Source organism: Carassius gibelio, chromosome A25 (assembly GCF_023724105.1).
Source record: "Carassius gibelio isolate Cgi1373 ecotype wild population from Czech Republic chromosome A25, carGib1.2-hapl.c, whole genome shotgun sequence".
Lineage (NCBI taxonomy): Eukaryota > Metazoa > Chordata > Actinopteri > Cypriniformes > Cyprinidae > Carassius > Carassius gibelio.
Genome location: NC_068395.1, coordinates 5,324,504 through 5,350,906, shown reverse-complemented (window position 1 = coordinate 5,350,906; position 26,403 = coordinate 5,324,504). Strand labels below are relative to the sequence as shown.

Sequence of the window (26,403 nt, the reverse complement as noted above, 5' to 3'; positions counted from 1 at the left end):
TCTCAGTGCAAACCGTTAACTTTTAAGAGGGTGGTAGGAACATGCTTTGGCGGGGAGCCGCTCCTCTGAGACCAAACAATTCTGAATAGCTCAGGAAATCTACTAAAAGTTGTTCTGACACCCCTACAAAATGATTATGTACATCTTAGACACCAAATGCAGGACATGGTGTGTCTCTATAAGGTGATACGAAAGTAATAAACCAGAAAGAGAAAAGCAAAGGAAGAATATGAAAAAAAAAAAAAACTCAGGCACAGCACCCTGAGCTTCTGTGTCAGTCTCAATTTAAATTAGCAGGAATCCCATTTCAGGCACCAACAGCTTCATGTCAAGGACAGTGAATTTGGAACTGCTACGTTTGATGCCAGTCATGGCTGGAGGAAGGCGACACGCTGGCTGTGGCTAATCGTGAGGGTATTACTAGCTACCCTTGTCAGTTTGCGTTGTTATAAAGGAGTCAATTCTTCAGAGCTGAAGACACAGGGCCAATGCCAAGCAGCAGCAAAAAATCTTATTTGAACTGACAGGACATAAAGAGGTATGTTTTTCTTTTCTTTTTTCTTTTTTTTTGCCCAAAATGAACAGCTATTTTCTGTCATGTTCAAACACGCTTTATGACATGGGATAGGGTAGATAGGTAAAGTCAATTGGTTTCTTTTGCACCACCAATGAAAATTAGCCTTGGGGATAATTCATGAATGTTAATGTACACTGTCATTTTCTGAAATAAATAAATCAGCAGCCCATATACATGCTGCTCAACATTCGAATACTTGGCTAGTGCTTGCTAGCAGTTGCAGTGCGCTTCAAAAACCCTCCACCTTCCCCAGCTCCACCTGTATACACTCAAAAAAATTTACTTTCACCTTTGCCAATTTTACTTAATCTGTTCAAGTTGTGATTACTTAAAAAAATTAAATTTAACAATGTGAACTTAATTTAATCTAGTTCATTCAACAAAAAAGTGTGTATTGTCAGCTTTACTTAAAAGTTATTCCGCCAATATAACATTACACTGACACAATTAAATTAAGCTGTGCCCAACCATAGTAAATAAGTTGAATCTACCTTAATAAATTAAGTTGACCCAATGTCAGTACTTTAGATGGGAATAACAGAATTGCATAATGCTGAAATTAATCAAATTAATCATGTGGAAATCCTTTCCATGATTTTTATGTTCGTTCAAAGAGTTTTTTTGAGTGTAGATCTGCTATGGGGTGATTTTATGTATGTTATGGGGATTATTTCATGTTTCATGTATGTCCTACATACTCAGTTATACTCAATACTCAAAATGTCTGTTTCTGAAATAACAGACACGAAAGAATATTGCAGTACTTCCAAAAATACATAATTTCTCAAAACTGTAGTTCAGACTACATAATAGATAAAAACTAACACACACACAAAAAAAAAAACCTATTGAGTCATATGATCTTAGTGAGGATCGTTGGCTTTTAAAAAAAACCTCTTGATTTGTATTTAAGTTATCTGTAACTTTAAAGCGGTACACATTTTCCCTCTGGTGAGATCAGAAAGATCTTCCAAACTGCATTTGCTTTTCTCCTTTTCCTTACTCTTATCAGCATAGTGGGAATAAATCTCATCTTATGGTTTTCACTCTCAATTAATCGCTTTGATGCATACACTAAATAATTTCTGCCCTTCTGAGTTTGATTTTCATGCAAGAGGTAGAAAGTTATTCGGCCACCTGTGATCATATAAGGCCTCAGCGGTTCATCGGCAGCAACTGATAGAAACAAATCACTGATATGAAATCAGTCACCATAAACTGTGGAAGTGGTTTAAAACCACATTTAAATGTACAATTTGGATTCATATGAGACATTTTGTAAGTGCGACAAATCTACTCAAAACAGATATGGAAAAAAAGTGAACAAAAAAAGTTGTTCACTGGTCTACAACATCTTTTATTTCAGACCAATATGAACTATCGCTTCATATGTATACTTAAAAAGTATGTTTAAAGTGATATCAGTATTAATAAGCTGTTGGATTTTACAGTATATGGAGTGTCTCACCTCTCACCTTCACTGACATGAAGAAATCTCACTAACTGAACATTTTTTATGGGAATATATATTTATCATGGAAGTCTGCACAAGGTGTATTTCTAAATGTCAATTCCAACTAAAGTATTTGCGTGATGTTCCCTCTAAACCACTAGGGGCCCTATTTTAACGATCTGAAACGCAAGTGTCAAAGCGCGAAGCGCAAGTAACTTTGTGGGCGGGTCTCGGCGCTGTTGCTATTTTCCCGGCGGGATAAATGGCTCTTGCGCCCGGCGCAAATCTAAAATGGATTGGTCTGAAGTAGCTTCATTATTCATAGGTGTGGTTTGGGCGTAACGTGAAATAAACCAATCGGAGCGTCATCCAACATTCCCTTTAAAAGCAGGTGCGCAAGTTCCATTATGGATTGCTATTATTATGGCGTATTTACCAGGCGCACGCCAGGAGCGGTTCACAGCCGAGGAGACTGATGTTCTTGTAAGAGCAGTGAAAGACAGAGAAGTTGTGTTTTATGGGGATGGGAGAAACCCACCCAAAATAGCGTCGGTTAAACAGGCGTGGGAGGAAATAGCCACAATTGTTTCATCGATTTTTTATTTTTTTCCTGGTTCTTGACGGACAAACAAATTTGTCAGATGTCCTTATATACATATATGTCTTGCCACTATCGGGCAAACAGGTCTGATCCTTAATTACTACAATTAGCCTGAATAATTTGTAAACAAGATTTCACAATGATTTCCGTCATCTCATGTGTTAATATTTTTTTAGTGTAACAATTTATGATTTGCAAAAATAACTGTTGCATCTGTGTAGATTACATGAGCAAAGTGTATGCACGTTGTGCACGCTATACATTATGGTCAAGCTTGCGCCCTTAAAATAGCATAATGAACAACGCGCAACGCGCCACTGACTTTAGACTAGGTTTTTTCTGGTCAGTGGCGCAATTGTTTAATGGAACAGCAAAATTGCACCAGGGATTGTTTGCGCCGGAACACGCCTCCTTTTTTGCGCTGAACCGCCCAGGGAGCGCAAGTTAATTCACTAGTTTAGCGACGTGCTTCTGTGGAGGGAAAAGCGCGCTTTGCGCGGGTGCAAAATAGGAATGACACAAGCGTCGGTGTACAAAGTCAATTGCGCTGGGTGCAAGATAGGGCCCTAGGTCTTAGTATAATCCAATACGCATGCAACTTAAACAAAACAAAAGAAGCAAAAACGTGCAATGTTTCCCCTTGAAAAAAAGTAGTTTAGTATGAACTATTTAAAATAGCGCTTACAAAAATATTGCCAAATAGTCTGCAAATACCAGCTGAAATTTTAAGTGGCTGCATTCTAGTGCGCACGTTAAAATAAACGTTGTTAAATTCGCCTCAAGGGGAGTAAATATGTAAACATTAATCCCATGCTACTTTTATGGTTCTGAGAGCCCGTGTCATTTATCTTTCTCACTCAGCACATGGAAAGTGTCCTGCATGTGTGGGTAGTGTTCCCAGCGTGCCTGCCTGCATCAGTGGGGCATTCCTATGCTTGACGTGTCAAAGAACAAGAGTGAATCCAGATGCATGCATTCACAAACAATGTGCGCTTACCTGCAACGTGCTGAGGAGCACCTCGAGTCCACTGGAGCTCGGCGTCGCCATGGTGGGCCTCGATCGTGCTGAAGAACGGAAAGAGGAAGGAAAATTAAAGAGCAGTTAGAGTGACACAGAGGCAGCACCTTCTCCCTCTGCGCTTTAACAAGATAGACGGGTAAAGCCGAGAGGGGTTCAGCTAGTCGCCTGAAACTCTATCTCCCTCAGATAAACCCATGGGCTGCTCCAGTTGTGCACGGACATTGAGATGAGGCTCCTATTAAAAGGGCCTGACGAGACACAGGGATTAAACCAAGCCGAACATTTCACAGGACAGAGGACAGAGCCTGGAGGGATACCAAGAGGCTGAGGAATCTTCTGCTAGTGTGTGTGTGTGTGTGTGATAAACAAGAGAGGTGAGCGAGTATGTGTGTACATGCATGAGAGAGCTAATATAGTAAGGCTGTGCTTAAATATGGCCTGGCACTGACATTAAAAAGATGATCTATCCCTGAAATGAATCTCGACGGAGTAAATGAACTTGATAAGTGTGGGATACACATTCACAGCTGTGTTTTTGTTGCCATCCCAGCTAACAGGGAACGCTGTCAGAACTTTGGCTAACATTCTGCCAGGGTTCTGTAACACTATTAGAATGTTCATTCAAAGTTAGGTGGTCTTTAATAATTTTGTCAAAACATTTTAACCCTCTGGAGTCTAAGGGTATTTTTGGGGCCTGGAGAAGTTTTGTCATGCCCTGATATTTGTGCTTTTTTCAGTTTCTTATAAATATCTAAATTGGTAAAGTCTAATATCACTGTAATCAGCACAAACTGGGCTATAATAATATGTGAAATGCATGCATGTACATGATTGTATTTTTGAGAAAAAAAATGTTATGCATGGTTAGTGAAAAACTAAAAATGCTAAATCACTGGAATAAGGCCATAAAACACATATATAACATTGGTTCCCGGGAATGTTGAGAACTGGAGCTTGTAGCCTAGAATTTTTCTTTCTAAATTATGTGAAAATCATCTTGTTTACTCATTCACAGAAAACAATATATTGATTTAAATTTTCTAAGACACTTTTTGTTGGTAAAAGTCATATGCGAGTAGGCGTCAACTATCATGAATATCATTGTGATTTACACCTGAGAAGACAAAGGCCTGCATAATGAGCTGCATAATGAGCCTCTCATTCAACTGTGCCACTGTGAGGGAGGACTTACAAGAAAGAGAACAAAATAAAAGTATATAATTTTATGTTTATAGTTTATTAAGAATATATTTAATTATCCCACAACATAATTTAATATCCACTTGGGGGAGCAGTTAAACAGTTTATTAGGGACAATCAAAGCTGACTTTCAAACAAATTTTTAGGCATCCTTACTCCAGTCACACAATCCTTCAGAAATCCTTTTAACAATATTATTTTCTACCAAAAAAAAAAAAACATTTATCATCATCATCATCATCATTATTATTATTATTATTAATGTTGAAAAGAGCTGAGAATATTTTTCCGTTTTTTTTAGGGGGAATAAATTGAAAGAACTGCATTGTTTAAAAAAAAAAGTCAGCTCAGAATTCTGCCATTTTATTACAATTGCGTTTGAAATGGCAATTGAGTTTCTAGCACGCCGTTCTGACTTTGTAACTCACAAATGTGAGTTTATAAATAAAAAAAGAGTCAGAATTGTGAAATGTAAACTCAATTGTGAGAATAAAAAAAGTAAATTTTAAGATAAAAGTCACAAATACGTTGTGACTTGCAATTATAGTTGCTTTATTGCATTCTGACTAATACTTGCATTTAGCAGATTATTTTATCCAGAGTGATTTACAGATGAGAAATTAAATGCCGAAGCAAATGGGAATGTCAACAGTTGGCTAAAAGTTCCCCAAACTTCAAATGTGGACAGTCTTCATGAACATGAAAATGTAGCTGGCACGTTTGCTTTGATGTGAAATAAAAGTACACACAAATCCATCAGAAAGAAAAATTACAAATGAGACGTCTTCAGTATCTTGACAATTTCTCCAATACTACAGTAAAATAAAACAGAGAGCAAATCAAGTCTTTCATCCTAAAAAAAGACACCAGTATTCTCCTCTAGTTTCAGAAACTATTCTCAGGTGAACCGATCTATGGAAGTAAAACTAAAAATAAAGTATAACTGGGACATCATATCTCACAACAGCAAATGCATTATTATTATTATTATTTTTTTAAACCGCAGTGTCATTTTTTATAATTTGTTCGTTCATCTGGGTCATTTCTTCCAGAATTACTGTACACGTATGTCAACAATAGTCTCTTCTGTTTCTATTTGTATTGCTCTGAAGAAAAGTTAAAAACATAACTGACTTAAAATGAAGCAAATCAGAGAAATCTAGCCTCCTGAGCTATGAAAGAGCAATAAACTTGTGTTGTAAGCGCTGCACATACATCTAAAGGAAAATAATGAGAGAAAACCAATACTTGCAATTTGCTTCAGTCTGTACAGCAGGTTCAGGTCAGAAGATCTCTATACAGAGATTCCCAGAGCTCAGATATTATTACAGTACAGATGCTTGTGTTCGAGTTATGTTACAGCTATAATTTTCCACATGCAGTGCCACTAGTGTCATCAACATATGATGAAGTGCTTTAACATGGAATAAATACACAAACATGCATTCACACATGAATACACAAGTAGCTGATTGATTTATCTAGAAGATTCATAAGTGTACACACAACACCATGGAATATATCATGTAAATGGAGCTTTCAGATGGAAACCTATGATAAAATTATAATCTAATGAGTTATAATAATATTAAAACTATAAAAGGACTACTGCAATGTGTGAAATGCGCATGGATAACTGGTTATTGTAACAGCTTTGTGTCTCTACACTACACCCACACATTCTAGGGTTCTGCTACTGCATGAATTGGCTTATTCAGTGTGTGATCACGCAAGAACAAAATGCTGACGCTTTGGTGGAAAAAAAAGCGAGCAAAGCCATTCTTACATTTCCAAAGCTCGTGACTGACAGCTTTTTGGCAAAGCTACGTGTAGTGGAAAAGAAGTGTGCGGGAGGACGGTTTGTGTACGGTAATCGATGCCAAGATAGTTCCTGCTTTCAAACTCAAGCAGTAGGAAGGTTTTGCAAGCCATTTGCAGCAGTAAAAAATTTGCATGCACACAGCACTTCCAATATTAAACAATGCACAAAAATTCTGTCATGTCATTCAAGACCTGTTCAACTGTCTTTTATATAATTTGCTTGGAGAATATCCTGGCCGCTCATTTTCATATAATGAAAGTGTGATGGAAAGTTCCAGATAAGCAAAAGGCACCATGAGGGAATCATAAACGTGGTCCACATGACCCCTTTGTAAACTTCTGAAGTCATACAAACATTTTATGTGTGGAACATACAGACATTCATAAGCAAAAGCCGGAATTATGAATTTATAAATTAATCAAACAATTAAAATGGATTGGGAAGTTCCAGATGATAAGAAAGCACCATAAATGCTTCATAAAAGCAGCCCATACAACTTATGTATGTATCATATATTTAATTTGAGGAACACTCAATGTTTACATCATTATTCAATGAAAATCTTTTTAATTTTCATGAGCAATTAGCGATTACTTTTTTTTTTTTTTTTTTTGAGTCAAATCATTTGAATCAGATAAATCATTTCACAAATCTGGTTTGAATTACTGTTCTGGAGGTCTAGAGTTTAACTCAATAGCTATGTTTCCATCACCCTGTTTTTTGCGCATTTTGAAGTATCGCATCGGAAACGTGTGATGTAATGGAAACGTAAAAAAAAAAAAAGATTTTACACTCGTTTGGTGTTTTTTGACTTGTGTGGAAAAAGATTCAATGCGAATAATGGGAGACGGAAACACATTTTGCGAATAAATCCCTTGGAAGTGGACCGAGACCACTTCTTCAGCTGGTTCTCAGTACGGTTGTTTGGTGCGACTGTTGTATTCACATCTGCCCAAAAGGTCTACACTAAGGGGGGAAACGAAATTGAGTTCAATTGAGTCAAATCAAACAAGAAAGGTGTGAATACCCCAATATTTACAATTTTGGAGAACCTCAACGCAGTGATTTAATGCATTTTAAACAATACAGCTATAGTATGGCTTGAAAAGACCTTCAATATAACTCATTAGAATACTTTTTTAATCATACTTATTTGGTACTTTTGTGCCCTTGTAAGCTTGAAAGCATCCATCCCCATAGTAGCCGCATATAGGAAAAAATGACCACAATTATCACAATTCTCATTGTTGTGTTACATGGAAAAAAGAAAGTCACAAAAGGAAGGGTAGTAATTTGGATCACACTATACTCTGTACGTGTTTACCGACACGTGAGAGAAGTGTGATAAGATTTGCTCGAGCCGTTCCTATCACAAAGCTGATGGTCAAATATGTGATCTATTTGAATTATTCAGAAAAACAGGTACTTTAAAATGCAATGGAGAGAGTCAAGCAGTATCTAAAAAAAGGCAAATAAACTAAAAAGATGGATGAAGTGAGGATAAAACTAACATGCATTATATAACTTTTTTTTATAAGAACTAACATGCATTATATAACTTCTTAAACTACTCTAGACCACCTTAATTAGAATTTATTATGTTTTATTGTAGGCTTATTTATTGTGTAAAATTTAATCTAACTTGTTGTAGAATTTATATTAGGCTAGATAATCTGTTAAGGGAATAGATTTTTCTCTATAGATTTGTATTACAATGGCCAGACAAAGTAGTGAAAAGTAGCAAAATTGCAGGTCAGTTTCATCAGTAAATAAGCTGTAGTTTTGTCTTTATTAACCTAGTTGAGTAGGCTATGAAACTGCTGTTAGGCTACCAGGAGCACTCCATTATTATAATCAGTCAGAATACTGTGCTAAAGGGCATAATTATTGATTGTAAAGTTACATGAATAAATTTAGCAGACAGATAATGAATTTTTTGTAGGGAGAAAACTAGAGCAGACAGCAACACAAAAATATGAGTCAATAGTGTGTTCAATATTAGAATTTTTCAATAAAGATATTGTACTAATTTTGACATTTAGGCACTTTATAAAAATGTGTTTTAGTATGAAATATACTGTAGGTTTGTTAAATCTTAGGCATTTAAGTTGTTTTAGGAAAAAATAACAACATTCTGTGTTAACAAATTGCAATGAGATGGTTGTTTTGCAACAAGGAAGTTGGATTCTCATGCTAAGCATGGCCAAATTTAAAGAAAAAAAAAACGATTTGGACGTATTTGTGCCAAATGCACCCCTCCGGGTTTCTTACAAGTTTCAGAAAGTATTTTTTGATCGTGGCTCTTTATTACATACTGAAGGTAGGAGCTCCTTATATGGGCACTTCTCCCAAAAGAGTCTGTGTTTTGTTGGCAATCAGTGATCAAGTGCTCGTCACTCTTTAGCTCCGCCCACAGCGCACCTATAGGAGCTCGGCTTTTTTCAGAGAGAATCTTAAAGCTGTATCTTTCTTTTATAAATATTATAAAACTAAATACTTTTTGGAGATATGAAGGATGCAATACTATTTTATAGATACTCAAGATTAACATGAGATTGGGTGAAACTGTGTGTTAGGTCACCTTTAAGGAGTAAGAAATAAACTATCAATATAAGAAAATGTTAAGTTACAGTAGATCAACTTCCCATGGCATGTTGAATTAAAAGATTGTCAAACTATAGCCTAAGTGCCTAAGTAATATAACATTCATTAATTCATATACCGTAAATATATGTATGTGTATATATATATTTATATGAATACATACATATATATACAAAAATAAATATATAAGCAAACAAACAAATAAATAAACCTTATGAATGAGCATGACCCGGGACTCTAAAACAGTTCACACTTCGCATTTACAATTAACACCCCCCATCCCTCCTCCCTCTACAATTTTACACTTGCCCTACATCTCTCAGACCTTATAATTATCTCAATCATGGGCACAATTTAATCTGCCGACTACACTATTATGCAGAAGATGGCTTAAATGTCCCATCAGGCCAAAGCAAGCATATTGTGTCCAGCTGCAAACACACAGCTATTTATACCACTAGGACACTGATCGTCAGAAGAGGACCTGAATCCGGGGTGATGACAGCTCTAGTGCAACTGATGAGATCAAGATGTTGTCCAGAGAAATCAAAGCGAGAATAAGCATCCTACAAATGCAACACTGCAAACCTACTCGACCAGACTGAGAAAAAGCTGGCCTGAATTAAAGACTATTCCACATGGGTAGGTTTTCCATTTTAATTGCTGTTAGTAAAAGAGGACATCTATAGTTTATTTGCATTGTAACTTATTTGAGATTGTAAAATCACTCAACTGAAAAGTACATTTGCGAAACATTAAATCACCTGACCACCTAGGCCCGTCTGAATAGGGCTTAACTAACACAGATCATGTCTTTAACATAAAAAACAACAAGGGCAGCAGCACCTGTCATGCCATTCCATCTGCAGTGCGTCATCAAACCGCTTTGCATTAAAGGTCCAAAGAAGAATGTTTATAGTCAGCGTCGTTTTCATGAGCAGATTTGCTGACAGTAACCTGAGTCCTTCCTCTACAGTCAGGGGGATTTTTCTTATGGTTTATTAATTTGAAATTAATAATAACAACAATAACCTTAAAATGGATTCTAAATTTGGATGAGCCGGACTCGACCTATAAATTTAACTTTAGCATATTACTTGGCAGAAGTTTATTATTATTAAGATCAGGGTTATTATTATTATTATTATTGTTATTATTGAGAATTTATTACAATTAAGAAGAATCAAACTTAAATATAAAACAAATATCAGATGCTTTGTTGTGATAATGCTAAACATTTAATAATGCAATAATAATAATAATAATAATACAGTATTGATATGTAATTAATAATGTAATAACAACAACAGTAATAATAATAGTAATAATTATAAATTAATAATATTATTATTATTGTTATGTTTTTATAAAAACATAATCATGCTAGTGAAATTTAAAATCATATATAAAAAATAAAATTTACAGTTTTATGGTAATAATAATAATAGCTAAACATTTAATAAGACTAATAATAAGAATAATTATAATTCGGCCAAGTCACACACCTCTACCAACACTTCAGTCCCAAAAAATCTTCTAGAAACTGTTGATCTCTCTAGACTTATGCTAATGGTTGATCAACAGGTTGACACGTCTGTATGTTCAGACGAGCAGAGGAACTTTGTAAGTGCCACAGCATTTACACTCTACAGGGGACATCAACACACAACTTTGCACATTCAAGTGGAATTGTAGTAAGTATTTTCAACCCAGTCAGCTGTGTGTTATTAATTGCAAAGAAAACTAAAATTAGTGATCCCAGACTTGTGTTTCTGTTTTTAAGGTAACAGTAGCCTGACACCAAGAAGAGAGCTTGATTCTTTCCCAGGCGTCCAGCGATGAGCTGACACAGAACATGCTACCAACAGCTCCTGCTACAGCATCCATCTTCACCTCTGTCCTGTTCCGAATGACCCGGTCAGTCATTATCCGGCTTGAGATCTCTTTCGCAAGTTCAGGTTTCAGAGCCGAGTGAGTTTCCACCCCACCATTTGTTCCCAGGCTAAAATAAGAATTAGCAGCTCTTGCTAATTGCAGCAGTGATCACGGCACAAGTCCATGAGAGGTAATTGGTACTCTCATAAATATATACTTATTTTCTTTCTTTTTTGTGGACAGAAAACATGATTGTGATTGTTCAGAAAGCAATTCTCATCTGAACTGACATGAGTTTATGAGGAGGCATTGTGCTAAGGGTTACTGCTAAGGGTTCAAGTTTGACACTGCGTGCTGTAATTTGGCTATTTTGCACAATTAAAGCTTGTTTGGAAGGACAGTTTGAATTAAAATCACCATGCCACAGTTACTGGGAGCTTACAAGGAGAAGAAAAAAAAACAAAAAAAAAGGAAAATCAGTCTAGCTGGCTAAAATGAACCTTTATAATGAGCGCAACAAGCTTGGCATAACATTCAACGTTGGAATATGGTCTTGCGGTCGACCATGTGTAAAACAAACTGTTATAATTTGTGAATTAACCCCCAGTGGAATGCAGTGGAAGTTTTATCGCAGAGGAGACACGTAGTTGTATTTCTACATCACAATAAAAGACTGAAAATAGCATCTGAATATGGATTAATATATGAACATCGACTTGGCTATGAAACTAATGCTAATAAATTGAGTTTGCAATGTTGATAAATTGCTTGTTCTTTACACATACATATTTACATACATACACATAGACACACACACACAAACACACAAACACACACACACACACACACACACACACACACACACACACACACACACACACACACACACACACACACACACACACACACATATATATATATATATATATATATATATATATATATATATATATATATATATTTATAACTTATAACCTCTCTTTTAACACTAGAGGGCAGTATATGAAACATGACTTAACATGCCACAGTGACAACACATGTCAAAATCAGTGTACTGAGTCCATGGATATTTGCAACGCATTTCAAATAAATTATCATGCCACAAGATGAACAAGAAAACTAATATCTAATGAGCGCAGCATTTCTCAGACTTGCCATCAATTCTGACGCATGCAGAGCAAAAGACTGCACTAATTAGATGATGGTGCGAAATGTTCTCTATTTACATCTTGCCTCCCCCTCAGCATTACTCGACATTTCCCTCGAGTACGGAGATCTATTTAAAAACATTTTTGACCTTCATGTTTGACTGGGCTAAAGAGTAAGAGGCTTAAGACAAGAAACAAAACACCCCTTCCACTGCCAGCTGCCTCCCACACCTCCACCAATGCTAATGCTGTTGTTCACTTAGCCTTTTTCATTTTCAGTTGCCATTCATGCACAACTACCCATCATTAAAATGAAGGGACCTGGGACATTTAGTGTGCATCCTCTCTATTATATGTATTTATACGTATGTCATAGTTGGTTTATTTCGAATCGGCCATAATCATACTGACTCAATTGTGAACTCATTAACGGCTATAAATGATCCACTGACTTCAGTCTAACAGCTACTTCTGATTTGCTGCCAATAGAGAAACATAAGTTTTTTTTTCCCTGTAACTGGTGGTTTCACAAAAATCAGCAGAAGGTAACTGCTAAAGCTAAACTAACGACCCATGACGTGCTAGTTTCATGCTATTGCTAATTGGTGGCAAATGATTTTAGGAGGATGGGTCATTCTCATTATAGGGAGCATTTTCTGGCATTTTTATAATGTTTATATATTTCCAAACAAGATCAATCATCACTGGTCCATTTTTCCAGTAGGTAAAGACTGTAGATTTTAAATGCGTTATTTCATGAATCTTTTTGATAGCCTCATTAAAATGGACTGAGTTGTTCACAAATCGTACCTGACTGCTCAATCTGTATGTATTGGTTATTGTCAAAATACTTTGACATTTTTGACTTCAACTACAAAATATATGGAAACTACAAATCTGCTAAAGATTTTTATCAAGCTGCTTATTATTTGAAACCACTTATGGGCACTGGGCATGACACACATGTGTGCAGCGTAGATGGACTTTTCTTTCAGTAAGTGCTTAGGGAGGCTCTGGCTGGCACCTCTATTATGCAGACAAATCTGAAATGATAGGTTGGGATTATCAGGTCATCTCCTGCTGTAACGGAAAGGACACGATGAAGTTCACAGGTTCCCTGTATAACTTGTACGGAGCCGCTGGGAGTACAGTGAGTGCCAATGAACTGCGGCCAAACTTCGGCATTGAGTCAAGTTAAAGGACACAGGTTCATCCAGACACATGGCATATTTTATATGGACAGATGCATGCATACACAACTCAAGCACACCACATAAACAAAGCAAACCAGCATGTCAATCATAAATCATCAACAGAGGATTTATGGAAAATCAGCTTTCTCATCGATAACATTAATCAAGTCAAGTGAAATTCCAGGCCCACACTGGATAAATTGTAGAAGCTTATATTGCATGTCAGTAACTGCATATGCTTTCTTAAAATACTCCAGCAATATACTCTGTTACTACACTACAACATAAAGAGTTGATATTCCATTCTAAGCACTGAGATCCAAAGAAGAAACCCAACCATTCACTACTGACCAGAATGATAAATAAGGAGTCGCCGAGCTGTGGCAGACAGATGGAAAAGAGATAAACCTGTGCTCCGAGCGTAATGAGCCACTGAGAGCGTGCGCAAGAGAGAGCTAGAGAAGTTATGGACTTGTGCGTGTTGACATTTCTCCACACTCCTGAATCAATGATGGTAAAAATAAATAAATACAATTAGGTCCATTTATGTTTATTAGATAGAGATGCATTCATTCTGAAGTAAAACTGAAGATATGCTCTTAAAACTGAAGATTATTTTCATGTTAAAAGTGATAACCGACAAATAGCTGACATTAAAATTGAAAATTGCAATATATAAACACAGGAAAAAAAGTCTCGGCAAAATTAAATATTTAGGAATGCAAGAAGGAAAATCTGAATTGTGAGATTATCTCTCACCTTTCTGAATGAAAGTCTTCAGTTTGCACGTGAACATGTCATTTTTTTCATGCCTTTAAATATCAGCCATGAATGTTATAGGCAGCCATGCTTGATCCTTGACCCTCGATGCTGACGTACCTGGAGTCAAAGGCTTAGAAACGCACCTGCTTAAAAAGGCCAGCTGCTCATACGAGATATAACTATATTACAGGTCATTCAACCCTCGCATACACTTTCCAGACTAAACCAAAGATGGCAACACTGCATACCTAGATTGAACTGAACTGTTCCAGGCCTTACTCAGGTTTTTTACAAACCAGGATCATAATCAGCTTGATAAAAGGGCCTTCTATTCCCATTACATCTTATATGCAGCATAAGTAATGAAGGAAAATAGTCAGTAGCAGCTTGTGAGTTGATTACGAGATCTGTGTAATAGAGAACAAGTCAGATACACAGTAAAAACTATAATTATATAGCATTTAAACTAGCCTGTTCATACTAACAACTGATAGGGCATGTACTGTAAGTGCCTGCCCTTCACATAAAAATTACACTCATCTCCTCCTATTAAATAGCAGATATGCATTTTGAAGGCATAATTATGCCACTAACTGCCATTAAGTGATATTAACATTGTGATTCAGAGAAAAATAAAGTCACATCCCTATTTTTATAGTATTTGCTATCTTTAAGAGGAGTGAAAGGTAAAAGCTAGTAAAAGATTCAATGAATTGGTTTAACGTATTTCCTATTCAAACATCATGGATCAAGACAAACTGTCATTTTTCACAACCAGTTGCTTTTATATGTTCCTGTGCAGAAAAAGCAAAGAGGACAACATAATTTTTTTCAGCAACTAATATGTTAAAAAAGGGGTGCTTAAAGCTACTTCTGATTTGCTGCCAATAGAGAAACATAAGTTTTTCCCACTGTAACTGGTGGTTTCACAAAAATCAGCAGAAGCTAACTGCTAAAGCTAAACTAATGACCCATGACGTGCTAGTTTCATGCTATTGCTAATTGGTGGCAAATGATTGTAGGAGGATGGGTCATTCTCATTATAGGGAGCATTTTACTGGCATTTTTATAATGTTTATATATTTCCAAACAAGATCAGTCATCACTGGTCCATTTTTCCAGAAGGTAAAGACTGTAGATTTTAAATGCGCATCTGCTAAAGCTGTTCGAAAAAAACATTAGCATATAGATGACCTCAAAGCTAACCGACATTTAGCCTAAACTCCCAATTTGGACTCATGGGGGTCTTTACAGCTGTGAAAAAAAGATTAAAAAAAAAATAATACCCTGCTACTAACAAACTCTTGTTGGACTTATCTTGTAAACAAAATATTTAAGAGGCAAATTACTGTTGTTACCTAAAACGGTGTTCCCGAACCAAAATTTTTACTCTAGACACGAATGATCTATTTTCCAATAGCATGGCAATATCTGATGATTCATCCTTCCTCAGTTCAAAGCACAGCAGCATTTCTTACATCAAAATCCAGCAATTACGAAATGAAAAAAAAAGATTTTCCAGCGCCTCATTCTCCCAAATTGACTGTTCCCTTGGCAACGATTCATTGCTTAGCAACTGTCACATCTGATAACACATGCATCATAATAAATAAATGAATATAAAACACTACTTTCTTATTCTGACAGCTTGGATTCTACCTTCAGGCGTAAAAAGAAAGAAGAAAAAGAGCAGTTGTCAAGTGAATGTTTAATTCAATAATTATCACTGTAAATTAGCAGGACTAGTCAGCGATGGAGATTTAGATCAGTGATAGACCACCTAAATTATTTTTTGTCCAGTAATTTTTTTGAAACTTTTAAAGTTTTCAGTGCACAATATTGCTTGTGCCATACCACCGCCATGTCCATTCTGTAAAAGTTTATTTCAGTCCTTAGTAAATGATTCCTAATGCTGTGGGAATACAGCCAGATAGATACCATAAATGCCAACCTGCTGGCTACTAAGAGTCACTTAAAGTTCCGCCTCAAGCAAGACTTCCTGCTTTTTTTTTTTGCCATTAGGGTAACAGCTGCTGATTAAAGTAAGCACCATGAAGGGAAGGTGAAAATGGCATGACTTATCCATGAACTTAAGTAGGAAACTAGAAACCTTCTTTGAAAAAAAAATGCGCCTGGCATTTGTTCCGTCTGAGTCACTTTAATCGTGTCCACTTGAAAAGTGGCATTAGCACAATGCTATTCCACTACATCAGAAACAAACATTCCATTTTAGCATCTAAATTCAATTAAATTCTGATTATCACATTATTATTATTTTTATGTTTTATTTTTTTGTACAAAAAGTATTAACCTCTTCAAGAGGCCAAAGTCTGACCATTATTAATAACGTGCTAATAAATAAAAAAAAAACAGTTTGACCCTGAAGTCCCCTAGCAGTGTTCAGATTTAGTGACACATCAGCAGTGTCTGCTGGGTTTTCAGCTTAATCTCCCTAAAGCCTCTAATGGCACGGCAGAATGGACAAATATTTAAATGCCTCAGTGAATACAGTCATGGCTAAAATTACACAGAGGGGGGGTCGTATCTTTTTTTACCAATATTGTTGAAAAGTATAAACAACATCTAGAGTGTCACACACAAACACATGGGAACATTTAGTTCTATATCCAAGAAATGGCATCAAATGTTGCAGAAATCACACCCCATAAGTGGCAAGGTGACTTCATCACACACAATACCACTGAATCCCTCTCTAATCCAGACTGACAGAGTCTATAAATTATAACTTACACCTGTGGGACAGGGTCTTCCTAAAGCCACAAGAGCTTTAGCGCCTTCACTCTCTCTCAATGGCATTCTCCTGGCACAAATGCATTGTGGGATGTAACTGTCACTCAGTGGTCTTTGTTTATTTCCATTATACCATAAATATCCCAATGTTAGAGAGGCAAACTTATGGATCGTTAACCATACAAAGGGGGCAAGGAGGACAAATATCGAAAACTGCTGAGTTAGATGTTGAGACTGCAAGATATAAATATTGTCATTTTGACAGGACTGACATGGCAATTTGTGACATGAAGAGAGGAGGTCAAGCTTATTTTAGAAATAAAACCCGATACAGCCGTTGTGCAATGTCTTGAGATGATGGAAATAACTCATATCATCTTAAGCTCAGTTAAAAGGAAAGAGCAGGTGGGGCTTGAGACATTCCATGTGGTTGCCCAAATTCTATCTGAAATGCCAAGATCAAGATGGCAAAGACCCATCTCATTGGCCCACCAACCACAAGGTAGTGCTTAAGCACAAATGCAATTTTTTTCATGTCAAGAGTACGCTTACATCAGTCGGCCGATTATCGAGCATTTAAAGGATGACTATTGTAAATCTTGTAAATGTACCCATGTGATCCTCGACAACAAAACCTTTCACAGATCAATCTACTATGTCTTTTTTAAAATGCTAGATGCATCAAGTTCATGCAACCTGGTCAAAAGCTGTGAAAGGCTGCAAAAGGTCCCTGTGTGCAATAAAAAAAAGACATTTGCATGTGCAAGCTCCCTTTACGCACGGCATGTTCTTGCTAAGTGCAGACCTTGATGTGCATTTAGAGCATTGCAGAGATTCATCTTCTCGCTTACCCCCATCAGTGAAGCTTCCACGCTCCCTCAATGTCGCTGTCCAGGTGAAACGACCTGATTTACTGTAGCTGTACATCTTGGGATGGTCAATAGGGCCAGAAAAAAGACCAAGAGTAACACAAAGTGGAACTATATACTGTACAATATATTTTCCTGTTTGGTTTTACCTCCTCCCTCTGCCTCTAGGCCACTTACTGAGTCCTGAATGTAAGAGTCGCACCTGGCCGTTTTTTTTTAAACGCCCTCCCCTCCCTTTGGGTAAACTCCCCAACTGGATTCTGGCCTGACAAAAAAGTAACAGGGCCAAGTGTACCGTAGAGGCCAATGGGATGTAAATCAGTCCAGGGTGCACAAGTCGTCTAGGGTGGTGCGGTGGTTTTCTGTGGGGGGTTGGGGTGGTTTTAATCAGCTTCTTTAGGAAGCTTGTGGCAGGGTTTATAAATGTGTGTGTCTATGGTGTTGCATGTGTGGTCGACTTAGAACCTGTCAGTGGAGGATATCCAAACTAGTCTCGGTCTCTTGATGTGTCCATCCACACCACACAATATGAATAGCATGTTATGCCGGGAATGTATAAGTGAAAATAAACCCTATTCATGCAAGCATGCAACGGGATCCCTTTGATCGGCATGACACAACAGCCAACATGTATCACCACAGCACAAGTGTGCGTCCTTACCCTATCCATGTTGTCCACATTTCAGGTCATTATTATTTTCCCATGAGTGCTGCTAAACTGCATCAGAGCAAAACAGCTGTAAATCATCATCTAAAGTCCCCATTAGTGTCATCTTGGTCGCCAAGTTCAGACAGTGATGTTTAGTTGCAACAATCACAGGAACTTCAAAAATTAGCCTGCCAAGATGGAAACAAAACAGTTGAACGCCACAGCTAGGCATGCACGGGAAGCTTAGAGAAGCATATCTTGTAAAGGTGGCTGCCTACAACTACAAATTTACAACTACTTGGCCTTCTCCCAACCTTTTAATTAACACTTTACATTGGGAGAGTGACTTCTGCCTGCTGCATAACTTGTCAGACGGCCAAATCTCTTTTGGTCTCTAGGTCCTGTTTTCCAAACCACTTACTTGCAGTCCTTACATTTTGGATTTCAGTTGAGTTTCAGAGGTTTTGAAAGCTATCTTCAGCTCGGGACCCAGAAAACACAAGCACAGATCCTTGCAAGGCAAAAAAAGTATACACAAAAGATGCATTTTGAAAAATGTCTCAATGTTTTTGGATAATACAGTGAAAGCTATTTTGCAAAGTAGTTCCAATGTATTTAGATGACTTTCAAGGTTTACCAGCAGTGTTTTGGTGTCGCCAATAGGGTTCTAATCTAGCAAGATGCTAAATGTTTGACCCTTGCTAACGAAGTTGTGCACCATTTAGAAATGAATTAAGAATGGCTTTTGAACTGCAACTCAATTCTTGAATTTGAATTCAGGTAGCAAACAAGATGCAGAATTTCTTGAATTCTAAATGAATGCAAAGAACAATTGCAATGAGTGGAAATTCAATTAAATTATTTTTAGGCCGGATGGACAAGATAGATTTATAAGCACAGAATGTTGAAGCTCTGTATCAGTTCAAAATGAGAACATGCATAATCTAAAGTAAAGCTTTTACCTTTTCAAGACCTACCAAAGGGAGCAGAAGATGGTTTTGATAGCCATGCAACTTCAATGGTACAAGTGTGAGACCTGGGGCAGTTTTTGTAGCTTTTGTTTGTCTTTGAGAGGGGCAAAATATATATAGAGCTCAAGGTGCACATGCTCTTTCAAGAACATTCGAGAGGTTCAAGGGGCTTATGCCAGCAGCCAGCTGGGAGCCATGGATAGTTTAATCCCAGCCAAAGCAGGTGGAGCGTAATCATGTTTTCTGGGGATACCTTTCAGTAGACCCCTTCAAGTCCCTCACAGAGAGGTTTATCTTCATCTCTAAACAGCAGAGAGCACTCCTCCTCTTTCTCCTTCACCTTCCCTGTGGCATCACCCTCTTTACACAGAGAAACAACACTGCACTTGTTCTTCTAGTATTCGGAGCACAAACATGTTAAATAAGTTACCAGCCCGAGTGATGCAGGGCACCTATGACATACTTCTATGCCAAGCTCCTCAGAGTCCCATAAATAAATAAGAGCAGAGCTGAGGATGCCAGGAAGAGTGTGCAGCACTCGAAGCTGTCAGTTAACAATCCATCTTTAAGTCTTGATGCCAAGCCATTCCCAGGTTAAAAACTAAAATATATATCTTGCCTCAAGACTCGTCAACACTCTTTGTGCAACACTCCACAAATGATGCTGTGGTTTACAATGTTTTGCATGATACAGAGAAAAAGTATAACAAACATTGTTAGAAACTCTGTGGTTCAGAGAGGGAAACAAAGAGCATTAAAGCATTTGTTTCTTGAAATCCATAAGTGAATGAGAAAAAATGTATTTATGAATGTAGTATACAGCGGGCATCAAGAAAATATTGATAAACTTTATGGGCTGGATGCAGTCCTTAAAAGTCTCCCCAAGGACACACTCAAAACTATAAAGCCAAAATTTAAAATAATAAATAGAGTTCCTGTAGCTCAAGTGGTAGAGCATTGCACTTTCAAGTGCAAAGTTGGAGGTTCGATTCCCCGGAAATACATGATAGGTAAACATTTATAGCCTGAATGAACTGTAAGTCTATTTTAGATAAAAGCGTCTGCTAAATGCATTAATTAAATTTTTTATTTAATTTAAAATAAATTATTTAAGGCCACCCTGGATCCAAGCTGTATATCCAAAAAGGCTTTAAAAAAGGAACATAATTCATAAGGAATCCAAATCATTCGGTATTTTTAAGGTAAAAATATCTGAAAAAAAAGAAACAAATGTACTTCCACTGCCAAATGATGAGATTATTACAAAATTCATTAATTTCTATAAAACACTATTGATAAAAACGTAAAATGTATTGGTAACTACACACATCGTTTAAACAATCAGCCATTAACAACACTGATTTAACACTGACAGGCCTTCAATTGAACATATGTTTGAGATACACGATATGAACCAACTCATGAGTTATGCTCTGTTTGTAATTCACTAAGAAACTGCTCATAAGATACATTCTTTTGGGAATGGAGAGCACTGGATTTACAAAATCAAGCAGAATGAAGGACTTTCAAAGTTCTTAGGGATTAAAAATAATAATTATATATATATAAATTAACTCTTATGCTTTTAAAGGAGGTCGGTTTGATCAAGTGATGACAACAGTGTTTTTAATTACACATCTCAGGCCAATTTTCATTCCATGCTCAGACCTGCAGGGGAATTACGCAAATGTGGATACTGAAACTCTTAAGCAAGCCTACTTGTCATCTAGTGTGCTTAGCAAAACATAACCTCGGTATGAAATGCACGTAGACAGCCATCTCGAGTTGCTTGCTCCCACCAGTTATCAGAGTCAATTTCTCTCAGGTTTTAAGAGTGGATGATTGTTTATTTTTTTAATGTGAAAACCAGGGCAAAATGTGCGAGCAATACAGCAGTAATCACAACAAATCATAAAAGGGAGATTGGCCCTTTAGCTCCCCTTTTTATCTCAAAGGAAGCAGAGGTCTTTTGGTTATGATTCAGTGAGAAGCCATGGGTTTAAAAGGCCTTTTAAACCTCAAAGTAAATAAATTATCATTTATATAACTAAAATACATGCAACCTAACATTTACTCCTCACAGTTGCCTCGTAAAGAAAATATTCATCATAGTCAAAATAATTTTCAAAAATAGCATTTAAAGTCAATTATTTATGATTATAATTTACAAGATAACTGCAACTTAGAAACATAATTGAAGCTATATATCACAATAGCATTTTTCCCCCATAACTGTGGCTTAATATCTCAAAATTGTGACTATTTCTCATTATTTCATATTTTTGTGACAAGAATTTAAACTTGATCTAAGAATTTTTACATAAGACAGAAAAGGGTTTCCATATATACCCACAAAGAGTGGTGTCCAATTTTAGATCTTTTAATTTATCTGAAAAATCTGTCAAATTTGTTTATTTGACAGCAGCCAGTAATGCTTAATACACTGCTGATCATGAGTCTAATCGCCATCTGCAAATCTCAACATCAAATTAAAGAGGATGACTCATTCCCTCGTGGTCCAGTAACTTAAAATACCACGTTAAGCATCTTTTCTTGCCATTAATGGTATTTTTGGAGAGCGGCGAGGTTGGAGGGCACAGGTTCGCTGCCAATTCCGTGTCTCCCACAGTGGACCTAAGACTCTTTTCCCACCTGTCCTGCACCCTGAATGGGATGTGCATCTTATATTTTGTTCCCAACGCAACAGGACCTGCACTGTGGAAGTATCCCGCCACAACCAGGCTCAGGATTTTCCACTGGGCTCTTTCGTGTGCCAGAAAGTCTGACTGTCACTCAAACGGCGGCTGTAACCCGAGCAATCGACCAAGCACTGGCACTCGCATGCTGGGGATGGATGAAATAGCACCTTCCATAAAACACGCAGAGAGAGGGCACTGAAATCTGACCTTAAGACGGACTGCCAGTTCTCCCACCCCAATCCAATATCCTTATCCCGTCCTACCGCCCACCCATCTACTCAAATTCTGCACCAACCACCTCACAACAAAAAAAGTAAATGTACAGAGAGCAAGAGAAAGAAGGAGAGGGGTGGGGGGTGGGGGTGGGTAAGCAAAGGGCCTTTCTGAAATTTCATCAGTCATTAACTGCAGCTGCAGGGACACGGTGAGTAAATATCAGTTTGTTAGTGGAGTGGGGGGGATTGGGGGTGAGGGTTGGGCAGATAAATAAATAAATAAATAAATATTCAAATAAACTCCTTTCAAATCTACTTCATCTGTATGAGCAATACAGTGCAGTGACAATAAGGTGCACTAATACAGAACATAATATATCATAATGTATTATATGTTATGTACATTAATGTAGTTGATATCTACTGTGTGTTATATGTAACTATATATATATATATATACACACACACACACACACACATACATACATACATACATGTATACACACGTTTAGGGGAGGTTATAAAAATAAATCCACATTGATTTACAACACGTTTGTTTTGTTTTTTACAATACATGGCTTGTTATCTCCCTCTTGTGGTCACGTTGTACTTTACAGCCTCATAAACTAGAGGAGAAGGGCGATAAGACAGCTCATGACAATGACATGGTCATGACAGCTAATAGCCCAGACTCTAGACTAGTCTGACAGGAAATGGCATTAACATGTAAACACTATCTACTTACATTATACAGAACACACAGCTGGATTCAGTGGTCTGTAGTATTTCAGCCCCAGCTCATTAAAGAACTCTCTGGCCAGTATAAGCAGGGCAATTAACAACAGCAGCAATCAGAAGAGATTTATGCAGACAGGACACATTGATTTACAAGAGACTCGTAGGGAATGGGAAGAGCGGATCTCGGGTTTACAGCCACTGAGTTCAAACGGGGTTTCATTTACTTTAATTAAGGTGCTTCACTTGAACTGGGACCCTAGGGAAATGATGAGAACGGACACACATGATGCCTCACATAAAATACTATATAAAGAGCTTAGTTATTGTTTATATTTTGCAAGAAAGAAGCAATGAAGCTTGTAACTGCATCAAGTTGCTTCACAAGCCAGATGCCGATAGCCCCTATCAGAAAAGTTCAGGTGGCAAAACAAACTGTCTACATACAAATCAACTTTCAAAATGTAAACGTAAATAAATAAAGATTCAGAAATATTCCCTGGACTAAAAAGTGTGGCATCTATCCCTCCCCTACATCTAAATCGCTCTCTTTAAATAAATAAATGAATAATTCCAAGTCAAGCACAGTTAAGGTTTAAAGGCAGAAAACTATTCTCATCAGATTACCTCATCGCGGTTTTGAAATCAACAAGCACATATGGGGATGCTGTTTGAGCATCCGCATAGTTGTAATCATAGATTTTGAACAAAATCACTTTATAGCTGCCGAGATCCACTGAGCACATTCCTAAATGTATTTATTATTTATTATTTGTGCCAAATCACAGTGTGTCCTCAGCACATGATTCAGTTACACAGGTCGCTCAGAGATGTCTAAATATGGGGCTGCAAAACCACAACTGGCTCATCTGATGCTTGAAATACTTCATCATCATCAGCTGAAAGACACAACGCCATTAGCAGCTCGCCTAAATGAACTTTCACGCATATGTATTTATTTATAAACATTTATTAGAGGATCAACCCCGTGATATGAAACATCCCGTTTTCATGAAGGTCCTCAGAATCATGTCCAACAACATAGAAAAGAAGAACAACAGAGTAGATACAATTTGAAATTTTTTGTAAAAAAAAATTAGCTCACACACATTCACACACGCCATTACGGACATGCACACACAGTCATGTCTGCATGCACACACACGACAGCTCTTTTTTTAAAGTAAAACCTTTTTAATCTAGGACTCAGTAAAAGTCAAGCGTTTTAAGAAGGGGTATTTGATGTGATATGTTTGAGAACAACTGATATAACATATTGCATACAACACAATAATCCCAAATACAACTGACAAAGTTAACATCACTATATATGTACGTATATATGCATAAGCATATTCATATTCAGAACAGAGGGAAAGATCTAAGCGAGCGAATGGATGCAGGAAGGCTGTTCCAATCACAAGGGGCTCTAACACAGAATGTTGCATATGATGGCAACAAAGACAGAAGACGCTCACATAGTTAGACTCGGATCAGTACAGTGCAAACTAGTCAACTTCCCATGAAAATAGTAGATATCTAAGATTTCAAAAGACCATCTAGTCCACAATGATTGCAAACAAAATAAATAAATAAGTGCATGCTAAAAAGTAAATATATATATTAATTATTATTACTATATATATATATATATATATATATATATATATATATATATATATATATATATATAGTAATAATAATGCAAAATGATAAATGTAACAATATAAACCTTATTACTGTACTTTTTAGTGTATAAATGCCACATTTGCTAAATGAATGCATCTTTTTTCTATACCATTATAGGCTATATTTAATGCATATAATAAAAAAAAGGTAGAAAAACAAATGATAGATGCATGCATAAATACAATTTAATTAATTAATTAATTATCAATCTTATATTGCATGAATGGCTATATAATAATAATATTATAATAATATACTTACAACTGATTAAGTGCTGTCTCAGCTTTCTAATCAAAGATGATTTGGAAAACGTCCATGGCTGGGTGACCTGTGCAGGGGCATCAGGTCCAGATGCTTCCTCCCGTGTGTCTTCCATGTTCCGCTTGTGTTTTTGCAGAGAACCTGGCTAGAAAGAAACAAACTGGCCTTCAGTCAGATCAGGGGTTATGACCAAGCGCACTTAACCTCTGTTGCATAGAAACCTCTCTACAAACTGTTCCACTGCGAGAACATATGATTCGAAATTCAGAGCGCCAGTGGTACGTCATGCGGCTCAGATTTTATTGTTTGGCAACAAGTGCACCATGGGTAGAGCAATTTACATAAAACCAAATATCAACAGGATTAGAGTATTGCTATTTTAGGGGGCATTTGTCATGTCGGGATAACCCATGGGTCTCTCCTGTGACCCTCTTAGTGGCCAGCTGCATATCTGTGGTGCATAAAGTTTAAAATGATGAGGGACATGACCGTCTTCTCATCAGGGTCATCCATCAAGTTGAAACCGCATGAAACACAATACCTACGATGATGAACCATCTTTTAAAAGACACTTTACCAAAACTAAGATTTAGCAGTTCTGATTGTTTTTGAATGCTTTCATATTCATAAATAAATCGGACTTGACTTGTATAAATATTATTTAATCTATATAATCCTCTCTTTTGGCACCTGGCTATCCCTGTCTGGTTTAAATGGCACTTATTCAACATTTAAAATTAGATATGTCTCACATTGCATGCCTTTCAAGTCCTAAACCTTTTTTTACCCCAGCAAAAGCTGCAGTAAGTCTGTGGCTTTATTATAGTACTACAATTTCATGATCTGACTCCTAATGACCACAGCATATGCGGTAAAACTCTGGCTGTCTTGCATGCATTATCGCAGTAAAGATCAGCACATTTCTCTACACTTAAAGAGCCTTTGGTCCCAGATTAGATTTAGATAACTAATGGAGTATCCCTTGGTGATTTTGCAGATGGAACATAGTTTATTACAGCCACCAATGAAATTCAACCATCTCTTTAGCTAAGCCAAGGACAAGGCAGTGGTCTCGATGCACTGGCCCAGAAAATGCATTCAGACTCAAATCCAAGTGAACTTGATTACGTTACACATGGTTCAGCAGCACAGGGACAGACTTCAAAATAAGTGATGAACCCAGAAATCAAATGCCAGAGAGTTATCATTTGCATAGAGATTATTAAAACTTATAACGGTGGAATAAAAATAAAAATCAGATAGCAACTAAAGACTCACAAGTGATAATAAAACAATATTTCATAAAGA

The 26,403-nt window shown here is 36.9% G+C and overlaps 1 protein-coding gene across 4 annotated transcripts in view; it reads right to left on the bottom strand.

Annotated features, from left to right (window-relative positions):
• LOC127947485 (cytosolic carboxypeptidase 4) overlaps window positions 1–26,118 on the bottom strand; it is a 150,842-nt gene extending 124,724 nt beyond the window's left edge. For 2 of the 4 annotated variants that reach the window (XM_052544644.1, XM_052544643.1), the window contains exons 1-2: window positions 25,096–26,118; window positions 3,629–3,696 (exon numbers count right to left, since the gene is read on the bottom strand). In XM_052544644.1, the coding sequence (XP_052400604.1) occupies window positions 3,629–3,696; window positions 25,096–25,210 (183 nt within the window). In that variant the 5' untranslated portion in view covers window positions 25,211–26,118. Of the gene's footprint in view, window positions 1–3,628; window positions 3,697–17,858; window positions 18,224–19,487; window positions 19,533–25,095 lie in introns of those variants that run through there. The other 2 variants (XM_052544646.1, XM_052544645.1) reach the window with 2 other exon arrangements.
• Window positions 26,119–26,403: the final 285 nt, after the last annotated feature.